General features: G+C 38.7%; 1 protein-coding gene across 1 annotated transcript in view; it reads left to right on the forward strand.

Annotated features, from left to right (window-relative positions):
- The window catches only part of LOC109039562 (N-acetylneuraminate (7)9-O-acetyltransferase), a 44,641-nt gene extending 35,997 nt beyond the window's left edge, over positions 1–8,644 (forward strand). Inside the window, exons 11-14 of the mRNA XM_019055082.2 lie at positions 526–632; positions 1,264–1,480; positions 3,156–3,374; positions 5,013–8,644. Of these exons, the coding sequence (XP_018910627.2) occupies positions 526–632; positions 1,264–1,480; positions 3,156–3,374; positions 5,013–5,138 (669 nt within the window). The 3' untranslated portion in view covers positions 5,139–8,644. The remainder of the gene's footprint in view (positions 1–525; positions 633–1,263; positions 1,481–3,155; positions 3,375–5,012) is intronic.
- Positions 8,645–10,667: the final 2,023 nt, after the last annotated feature.

A 10,667-nucleotide genomic window follows, 5' to 3' on the forward strand; every position in this document is an offset into this window, starting at 1 on the left:
TTTCTAAAAAAATCAATTTTTGGTCATTATGAACTTTAACCGGCGGCCATTTTGGAAATTTCGGTTTTTTTGAAAATCTAGCGTCAAATTCGTTTTTCTCGTGTCAAAATACCCATACATACCGATTTTCGCGCAAATCCATCGACAAATAACCGATGTGAATTTTCGGCCATTTCGAACTTTAACCGGCCGCCATTTTGAAACGGTTTGAGATATTGACTTCGGGTTTGCGCGAAAAGTTTTCTTTTTTTATGCTCTTTCGAACGAGCTATCACAAAGGGGGTCTTCCCATTTGAAAATTAAAAGTTGGGGGCCGTTGCCCCCCCCCCCCCAAGGGGGCCCCCCTGAAAATTGTAGGGGGGCCGAAAAGTAGTCCCTTTTGACCTAGGAATATCCCCCAAGTTTCAAATCTTTACCTCAATTAGGTAAAAAGTTAGAGGGGGTGGAAGGGACTTTTGGATCACCCTGTATATTACCGACGATTCTATTCTTTAATCATTTTATATTTTTTCTTCTCCTTCGCAGGTTTTCTTTGAAAAAGTATTTGTTACAAGACCTTGGAAAGCACTTTTTGTAACCACAGATGATGATATTCACGAATGGTGGTTCAGATGGAAACTTGACCGATACAGGTGAGATTTGCGATTCTTAAAATCAAGACTTTATTTATTTCCTAAATATCAGTCATTTAAAGCTACTTTGATCAGTAGAGTTGCTGCTTTGTTGCTCATATTCATGGCCCTTGTTTTGAAAATAATTAAAATTGTAAATGGTCTTCCATGAATTTCCTCAAAAACTTTAAACTTGCAAATTAAGAAGACAAGTAAGTACTGCAGTTGAGGGACTTGGAGGGTAAGGCACAGTTTTTGAAGAAATCCAAATATTAATGATTTTAAGTAAAACTAGTCTGAATGCATATTCTGTGAAAAATTTGCTCACAAATTCCAATTTTTAAGCATCAAAAAGTCAGTATAAACTTTCTCTCTGCCATTAAGATCCATGTAATTTCGAAACTTCAAACACACATTTTTCGAAATAGCGAAACCTACATTTATGCGCCTTGCCCTCTGAGCCCTTTGGTTAAAATTCAATATTTTATTTCCTTTCTTTTAATCTATAAGTTTGATAAGTAGGCATGACAAGGTGGGAAAGTATTATGTAGATGGATTTAGAAAGAACCTGTATCATCGTATTTTTATATCTTCTTAATTGAAGACTTCTGTATCATGAGGACAAGAACTAAAATATAATTTTCCTTTTTAGCACGGCCTATGGAGCTGTCTTTGCCCTTGCTCTCATGGTGGCTCAAAGGTACAACTTAGTTGATGACAACAACCACAGTAATTTATTTTCACCTCGAGTTGCCATTTGCCTGGCCCTGACAGCGCTTGCCGGAATTATTGCGAATACAATTTTTACGCTCCTCTGCTCGAACAAACCTGAATGCAATGAAGTTCACTCGTACACTGTTTTTGTACCCGTAAGTGATTTTTTAAGTCAAATATAACACTCTTCAGTAAAATGAGGAAACAATGAAAAAATAATGAAAAATTACCTAAGAAATTCTGTTTTCAGCACTGCCGTTTCAATTCAAACTTCAATGCAATTGGATTTATTTCTACCAAACGGAACCAGAGACAGGTGGGAAAGAAAGGGTGTGCTCGTTAGTTAAGGGCCGCAAGAATAAATGGGAAATATAAAGCGTCATTGACATCAGTGGTGAAGAGGCCGTTGCCGTTGTCTCTCGTGGTCTGCATTAACTCATAAGCCCTGTCCAGAATGCTCTTGTTACATGTGCATGGCCCATGAGTTCCGCATTCAGTTGGCACATAGTTCTGTTTAACAGAATGTAAAATCCTGCTTTTCCGTTTTCTAAAGGGAATCATGTTCACTTTGTGCGTCATTGTTTCTTATCCAACTTTTTCGAGCACACCCCCATCTTTCCCACTTGTCTATAGTTTCATTGGGCAGAAATTCGTTCAATTCTTAAATTTTGAACTTTCATTTCTCGAAACCACAAAAATACTCCTTACTGCTTCCAGTCAGGGGATATATGCTTTAATCCTCAACTTTCATAGATGACTTTCTGTGAGTGGCTTAGGTCAAGTTTTTAGCTTGATGCCAACCTTTGTTACAACAAAATGAAATTTCCTCCGGGAGACAGTGTACTCAAGACCTGCGGTGTTCATTTTGGAAGCAATGACTGTCACATCCACAAGTCTTGACTCATCTTGAGAGGTGGGGCGAGGAATGGATGGATGCGAATGTTGATCACAAGTCATCAAAGTGCAGAGTTGAGTTCTTGACTTCTGACAAGTGTTTTTCTGTGTCATTCGGCAGGTTTGTCAAATCAGGCTCAAGATTGAGCCAAATCCCCTTGCAGCAATTCATCTTAAGCTTAAGTTAAATTTGAGTTTGTCAATTAAAACTCTTACAGAACCCTGCCTGAATGGTAAGCACTTGCTTAATAGGAAGTGTTCAGTGCCACTTGAAAAACACAATCGATAGGTCTGTTGTGTTCATTAGGTTTTTTCCTGCTCTGTCTTAGCAGCTATGTGAGAGATGCAACTTCTGCAGTCTTTGCTAATTTGTGCATCATTGAATGATGAAATCAAAATAGATAATACTGCATTATGCACCAATGCCATCAATAGGTGATGTCCGTTCATTTCAGCATTTACATGTTATGGGTGCATGTTCTTTCTCTTAGATGTGTGAAGAAAAATAAGTCTCAAAATGCATATTAATCGTTGAATGATTTTTCAAAAAAGAAGCTAAAATGTCACAAGAACCACCACAAAAGTTAATTTAAGTTGGGATCCTGTGTATCTGAAAGATTTTAAGAATCCATAACTTCATTTTTGAATTTACTGGGAAAATTCTGAATATTTTGCTTCAAATTTTTCGGACAGTGCAGCAAGTAATTTTATCCAAAATATCTGAAAATTTTAAGGGAAAAGATTGGAAACTTTCTTCAAAAATACATGTTTTATCAGGTAGAATTTTGCAATTCTCGAATGTTCATTTGGCATTTTTCCTTAGTTCAGCAGAACTGAAGTAAGTCTCTTGATTGCTCTCATTTTGATTTTCACGTATATATTGTGCATGGTTCAAAAATTCTACTGCCAAAATGCATTTTTTAATTGTTCCCCTAGATCATTAGCTACATTGCACTACGGAATTTGTCCGGGATTTTGAGAACACGTTATTCTAGTCTATTTGCCTGGTTCGGGCGAATATCATTGGAACTTTTCATTGGACAGTACCACATCTGGCTGGCAGCTGATTCTTATGGAGTCTTGGTGATAATTCCGAGATATCCTGTTCTTAATGCTCTTGTTACCCTATTCATTTTCGTCTGTGCCTCACATGAGGTGAGTGAGTTTGTATTTGGTGAAATAATTTATTCCCTCCCTATCTGTTTTTTCCCTGCTTCTTCTTTTAAATTTGTTGTTTTTTGATGATTTAGGGGGATTGTTAAAATACATCTCAAACATTTCCCTACACTTTCTATTCTAAGGATTAACTTATCATTTAATGTCGTTTAAAAAAAAGTAAACACAGCCGATCCCTCTATTTGCGGGAAGCAATAGGACCCTCTAATTTGCTCTATAAGGGAGAATTGAATGAGGGTAGAGGGGAAAGGAGGAAAACCTTAACCAACCTTGAACAATAGAATTCTGTAATTTTTTCCATGATCTGAAAAACAATGTATTCCTCAGGGAACTTGCAGTTCTTTCACCAAAAATCGTTTTTTCTCACTTTTGTGTAGGAAGATTCGTTTTCGCTCTAACCCAGTTTGCTATTTTCAATAACATTGGGCTCGTTGGAGAGCTTTCAAATGTCAACAAAATCTAGTTGTCCAGATTTGATTTCTCATTATTGGTTCACAAGAAATAAAAGAAGATGAACTTTTGGGTAAAGGTGTTATGTTGTCAGGAAAAAAATAAGTATCCTTTGCAGCCAACAATTTGATTTTAAACAAATTTTCTTGCTGAAATGCCAAAAGTATGCCTTTCAGAAGAAATATCATTGAATTACCATCTGAATTCGTTTTCGGTGTAGGGAAAAAAGAAGAAAAGAAAAAATGTATATCATTTAGAGTTACGTACCAGGTTGTCAAATAAAATGATTTGTTTACAATCTCTGCTATCTTGGCTGTCTCTGCCTTTTCTGCAAGTCTTTTCATAAGCTTTTCACTTTACAAGAAGGCAATTAATTTTTGGTTCTTACTGATGATTTCTTTGGAAAGATCCCCTTCCGAAGAAAGTCCCCTTGGTTCAATATGTTTCAGTCTCTTGAAACCCAGTTTAAAACTTCTTAATGCATTTTTCTGCAATCCCTTCTTCCGGCATTGTCCCAAAACTCAATGCGTCAGTTGCGCTTGTACCAGAATCGTGTTTTGATGATTGATCGTTATAGATTAACTAAAAATATTAAGATCCATCCCAACAGCGATTCTCACTTGTTCAATATTAACAAAGATATCGAGCTTTGAAACGTCAGGTTTTTGACGTCATCTACCGCGGTAATGACACCCTTGGTTTCTTCCTCTTTTATTCTATTAGTGATGCAGAGGGCGCAACTTGAAACTTCAAAGACATTAAACTTAAACAAACTGAGGTAAACTGACTGACCGCCTAATCTCCTCGTGGCGAGTGCATTATCTCCTGATGAGAAGATCTTTGATATGAGAGTCTGTCCGTTTCTCAAATTTGTTTACGTTTAAAGTCTTTGAAGTTTCGCGTTGCGCCCTCTGCATCGCTGATCAAACAAAAGAGGAGAAAACCAAAGGTGTCACTACCATGGTGGATGATGTCAAATCCGGACTTTTCAAAGCGCTATATCTCCGTTTATATTTAATGTAGAAGTTGCTGTTTGTACAGATTTTATTATTTTCAGCTAATCTACAAGAATCAAGCATCAAAACACGATTCTGTGACCAGTGCAACTGACCCATTTGCAAATTGTAAAGACAAATAACCTGTAAAATTCTTTTTCTCTGTTTTCAGATTCACAATATTACCTTGAAGTTATTACCATTTGCTGTTCCGTATGACTGGCGGCTAGCAGTGAGGAATATTTCAATTTTCTTATTCATCCTTATGCCTATCGCAATTTATGATGGTATGTTTTAAGCTCCTCAATGTGAACACTTAACAGGACAAAAATAGACTTTTAGACAAGGATCAAAGTTAAGCATCAAACGGACTAAATTTTGCAATTCGCAACTACAATGTCAGGCTCATTTGCAAAAGCTCTTTCGTGCTTAGAGAAACTAATGGTTTGTAATGGTTTGTTGTCACTAAACTGAGCCAGAAATTGTTGTTTCCAATCGCAAAATGCAGTCCAAATCACATTGCTTCTCATCAAAATTTCTCACAGGACTTACTGCACTGCCTTCTTGAAAAATTCAAATCACAAGTGAGAGATCAGCATTTTCCATGTCCGTAAGATCGAAATTTCCGTTAGTCAAAAAACTGAAGTCTATTTGAAGCACCTTTGTCACCCAACTAATTACAATGTGCTTTTCAATAAAATAACTTTTTCGGAATGCTAAATTCTCAAAGGGCCACATAGAGTAATGAGCTGCACCTCCATATTTTCCTCCAGTAAATGTTTCATGGCAGTGGAATCTCACTAATCATGATTGGTGGAAGTTTCAATAACACTGCAGCAAATTTTTGAAATGGTAGAGCAATTTTCATTTTTGGGAAATAATGTGCTTGGTCATGAGGGAACTTTTGAATTTCGCCCCTCTCTCTGTGCAATGTATTTTACTTAAGCTTAAGGTAAAGTTTTTTTTAATGCTATACCTTGTTCCTGTCTTTAATCTCTTTCGGCAAGTAGGAAGTTTGCATTGACTGCTTTTAATCTAAACAAAAACGCACTCATCTCGCTTAAGTGAGATGAATGTAACAAATTTTAAATCTGTGCAATACGTTCCACATGAAATTTTGATTATGTATCTTGTCCTGTTATGCAGTGATCTTCATGCTTTCTGGCGGTTTATTGATCATGCAACTTGTGGCATCATCATTGACTGTATTCTGTACTGACTTTTTTCAGTATACTCAACTTTATTGTGTACTATTTTCTGTGCGTCGATAAATGATGCAGCGTCTGTGATAATGGATTAGTTATATTTTTATGTCTTTTGATTCTATTCAATGATGTTTTTTTTAGTATGTCATCGTTGGTCTAGCTATTTTTTATTCTCAATCAGCGTCGCAGCTTTTTTTGCAACTGTGTGAAATCATTGTCCAAGCTTTTTTTATAGTTACTAGGAGATTCAATAGCTAAAGATTTTTGTACAGGTTACTGGAAAATTTATAGGGATCAATAATGTAATTTCAAAATACTAAGTCTCATATCCCACCGTAGAAAAAAATCATCATTGATCACTTAAACTACCGAAAAACTGCTTCACTCCTCAGTATGCTGCTCTCAGTGAATATGACATGTTGGTTACTTTAAAGTAACCTTCTCATTTACACATACTAATTCGGCTGAGGTGTTAAAAAATCTCTCTATTAGTGAAAAACTTTTCGGCTAGCACATGCTAATTTCTTTTTTCCTGTTTTTAGGCTGCCAATTATAATAGAAGTTTCCACACCTTTAATAATTTTTCTCTGTTTGAAAAAAAAAACATTTCAAAAATTCCATTAAAAGCCAAATCTTCTTATCCTTCTTAAGATCATCCTTAATAAATAAGGAAACCTTTCAATTGCTTAAAAACTAAAAACCTCTCAGAAACATCGTGTTTATTTTGGACCAGTAAGTAATTTTTGATGGTCCTGCACTCAAAATCAACCCGTTCTTCTTTTTCCTTTTTCGGTTATTTTTGTCACAGAAATAAAACAGTGACAAAGTTTTGTAGCAATAATAGATTATTGTTGCTAGAAATCGTGATGGAAATTGATGCTCAAGCTCAAAATTTCATATTATTTCACCATAATTTTACAGAGCGTCCAAAAAAAGGAAACAAAGTTACTCAAAATCAATCTTTACCTCTTAAAGCAGGATATTTTTCCAAGTCTACTTTTATTTTATCTCTTTTTTTTCACTAATACTTATTTCCAAATAGTATTTTATATTTTAGTACAATTTCTATTATAAGCTGGAAAAACAAATAATACTTTATCTTAAAATTGAATGCATCTCTCTTCAGATTCTATGCTATACATCTTGGATAAAATTCCGACAAAATTTTTACAAGAGAAGGCTTTGATTGCTTCAGCATTCACAGATACTTATGCATCAAGTTTGCCAAAGTTAAGGGGGAACATCCGAAATGATTTCAAAAAATTATTGTTAAATGTCAACATCAATTAATTACTTTACTGGCACATTACCACTCTCTCAAACACGGGTCACTTTGATTCTGAAAAGGGCTTTAATTCTCTAGAATCTTAATGAAATTTTGGTTGTTTCATTTTTATATTGTTAGAAAAAAGTTATTTATGGCTAACACGTATCCTTCGATCAGACATTTTTTATTTAATTGTAAGAGAAAATAGTTTGATTTCAACAGCAGTTTGGCATCTTTTGTGCAATTTTTCTCGGCTTGTGTTTAAAAAATTTGAAGAAAATTTAGCCCATTGTCAATCAAAATGATTCCTTGCTGGTCAAAGGCATGTGATGTTTCTTTGAAGCTCTATGTCCTAATCATAGAGTACAATAGAGTCACAAAGTGCTGGAGCGCCGATCAAGTCAATACATGAGTGGGCCATTCTGAGCCAACAATGTGAATCAAACGGCAATGATTAGCACGGCCTTTAAGTTATGGAGAGTCGCGGGCCGCGAGTGGTTTGCAGTACTTATCATTTTAAATAAACAAATTAAAAAATGTACAAAACTTCCGGTTTTTATGAAATTAATTTTATACCTATCTTCTCTGAGTGAAACCTGAAGCTAGGACTTCTGCATATGACATCGCCAGTCGCCACACTCTAGTCTCACAATCAGGAGCAATAGACGAAACAGCCTCAAAAAGTGACTTCACCCGTGACTCAGCACTTTGAGACTCCATTGTACTTTATGGTCCCAATAGCTGAAGAACTTTCCATCAATAAAAGAGTAAAATTCTTGAATTAAAATTGGAGGGCTCAGCGGATGAGCATGAGATGTGACGTTTTTGTTGTCACAGAAAAATTAAGGAATACATTTCGTAAAATAAAATAAATAAATAAAAGTAAATTCCTTATCTACTCCCAAATCCTTTAAACTATTAAAATATATAAAGAAAAAGCAGACAGAACTTAACAACTCACAAGGTAGAAATATGTAAGGTCACCTCTTAACTGTTCTTACATGCACATTCTATGATTAGGCAAGTATTGTTTTACCCCTCGTAAGATACTTCATGGAGAAAATTTGTCTCCTCCAAAGTTCATCATTAAGAATATAAATGACCATGGGGAGCAACAAATTGATTTATTAAGAAATCGCAAAATAGTTTCCTATACCTAGAGGCATCAATTCTAGTTATTTCTGTATGTTAGTTGAAGAGTTGTCAGTCTATTATGAAGTTAGTGAAACAATCAATCATCGAATTTGGATGTAATATTTGTTTTCATCATTGTTCCTTTTCTTGTGTTTTTGTATCAGTTTGAGATAAATAATAATATATATTTTTCTGTTATTGAAGTTTTCTATTTAATTACATTTTACTGTTTTTCAGTTCCTTTGATTTGGGTCACGACATATTGTTCCGGAGCTGGGAAATATCGCGCTACCTTTGAACAGGGAAACCTTCCTTCTCTGTTTAAAATGTACTTATTTTTAAATATAAGGGTCTGTGCTGCCTAAGCTTTGAAGAATTATACAAGATATGAAAATTCTGTTACTTTTTTCTTGAACTTTAGAAGAAAAACTTTTCGGGCCCAAACACATCTACCGAAAAATTTAAAGAAAATCACAAATCTCCCTCTACAAATTTTTAGTAGAAATCCAGAATTCAGGCATGGCTTTTTTTTTTTTTTTCTTTACGGGGAATGAAACGACCAAAACCGTGATTGGTCGGCTATGTCTTATTACGCATGTGAGCAATGAGTGCGAGAGAGAGCGACGACAAAACAGCGTATCGACCAATCCAAGTTGAGCCTTACTCCCCGTTTACGGCCGTTGTTTCCCGGGCTCACGGTCGGAAAGGACTCCGGTGCTTTTGCCCCGGGGCGGCGGGGCACTACCACGGCGGCCGAAATTACGAGGCCCAGCCTGTATTTTCGCGAGTGTGTGTGTGTCCCTTTGACGAGCCGCGGAATGCCGCATCTGATCAACGAGTGCGAGAGAGATAGAGGATGAAACGGCGGCTTGTCAAAGCCGAGTGGTTCCCTTTGACGTGCCGCATCTGAGCAATGAGTGCGAGAGAGAGCGACGACAAAACAGCGTATCGACCAATCCAAGTTGAGCCTTACTCCCCGTTTACGGCCGTTGTTTCCCGGGCTCACGGTCGGAAAGGACTCCGGTGCTTTTGCCCCGGGGCGGCGGGGCACTACCACGGCGGCCGAAATTACGAGGCCCAGCCTGTATTTTCGCGAGTGTGTGTGTGTCCCTTTGACGAGCCGCGGAATGCCGCATCTGATCAACGAGTGCGAGAGAGATAGAGGATAAAACGGCGGCTTGTCAAAGCCGAGTGGTTCCCTTTGACGTGCCGCATCTGAGCAATGAGTGCGAGAGAGAGCGACGACAAAACAGCGTATCGACCAATCCAAGTTGAGCCTTACTCCCCGTTTACGGCCGTTGTTTCCCGGGCTCACGGTCGGAAAGGACTCCGGTGCTTTTGCCCCGGGGCGGCGGGGCACTACCACGGCGGCCGAAATTACGAGGCCCAGCCTGTATTTTCGCGAGTGTGTGTGTGTCCCTTTGACGAGCCGCGGAATGCCGCATCTGATCAACGAGTGCGAGAGAGATAGAGGATGAAACGGCGGCTTGTCAAAGCCGAGTGGTTCCCTTTGACGTGCCGCATCTGAGCAATGAGTGCGAGAGAGAGCGACGACAAAACAGCGTATCGACCAATCCAAGTTGAGCCTTACTCCCCGTTTACGGCCGTTGTTTCCCGGGCTCACGGTCGGAAAGGACTCCGGTGCTTTTGCCCGGGGCGGCGGGGCACTACCACGGCGGCCGAAATTACGAGGCCCAGCCTGTATTTTCGCGAGTGTGTGTGTGTCCCTTTGACGAGCCGCGGAATGCCGCATCTGATCAACGAGTGCGAGAGAGATAGAGGATAAAACGGCGGCTTGTCAAAGCCGAGTGGTTCCCTTTGACGTGCCGCATCTGAGCAATGAGTGCGAGAGAGAGCGACGACAAAACAGCGTATCGACCAATCCAAGTTGAGCCTTACTCCCCGTTTACGGCCGTTGTTTCCCGGGCTCACGGTCGGAAAGGACTCCGGTGCTTTTGCCCCGGGGCGGCGGGGCACTACCACGGCGGCCGAAATTACGAGGCCCAGCCTGTATTTTCGCGAGTGTGTGTGTGTCCCTTTGACGAGCCGCGGAATGCCGCATCTGATCAACGAGTGCGAGAGAGATAGAGGATAAAACGGCGGCTTGTCAAAGCCGAGTGGTTCCCTTTGACGTGCCGCATCTGAGCAATGAGTGCGAGAGAGAGCGACGACAAAACAGCGTATCGACCAATCCAAGTTGAGCCTTACTCCCCGTTTACGG

The sequence above is a fragment of the Bemisia tabaci genome, chromosome 1 (genome assembly GCF_918797505.1).
Source record: "Bemisia tabaci chromosome 1, PGI_BMITA_v3".
Taxonomy (NCBI): Eukaryota; Metazoa; Arthropoda; class Insecta; order Hemiptera; family Aleyrodidae; genus Bemisia; species Bemisia tabaci.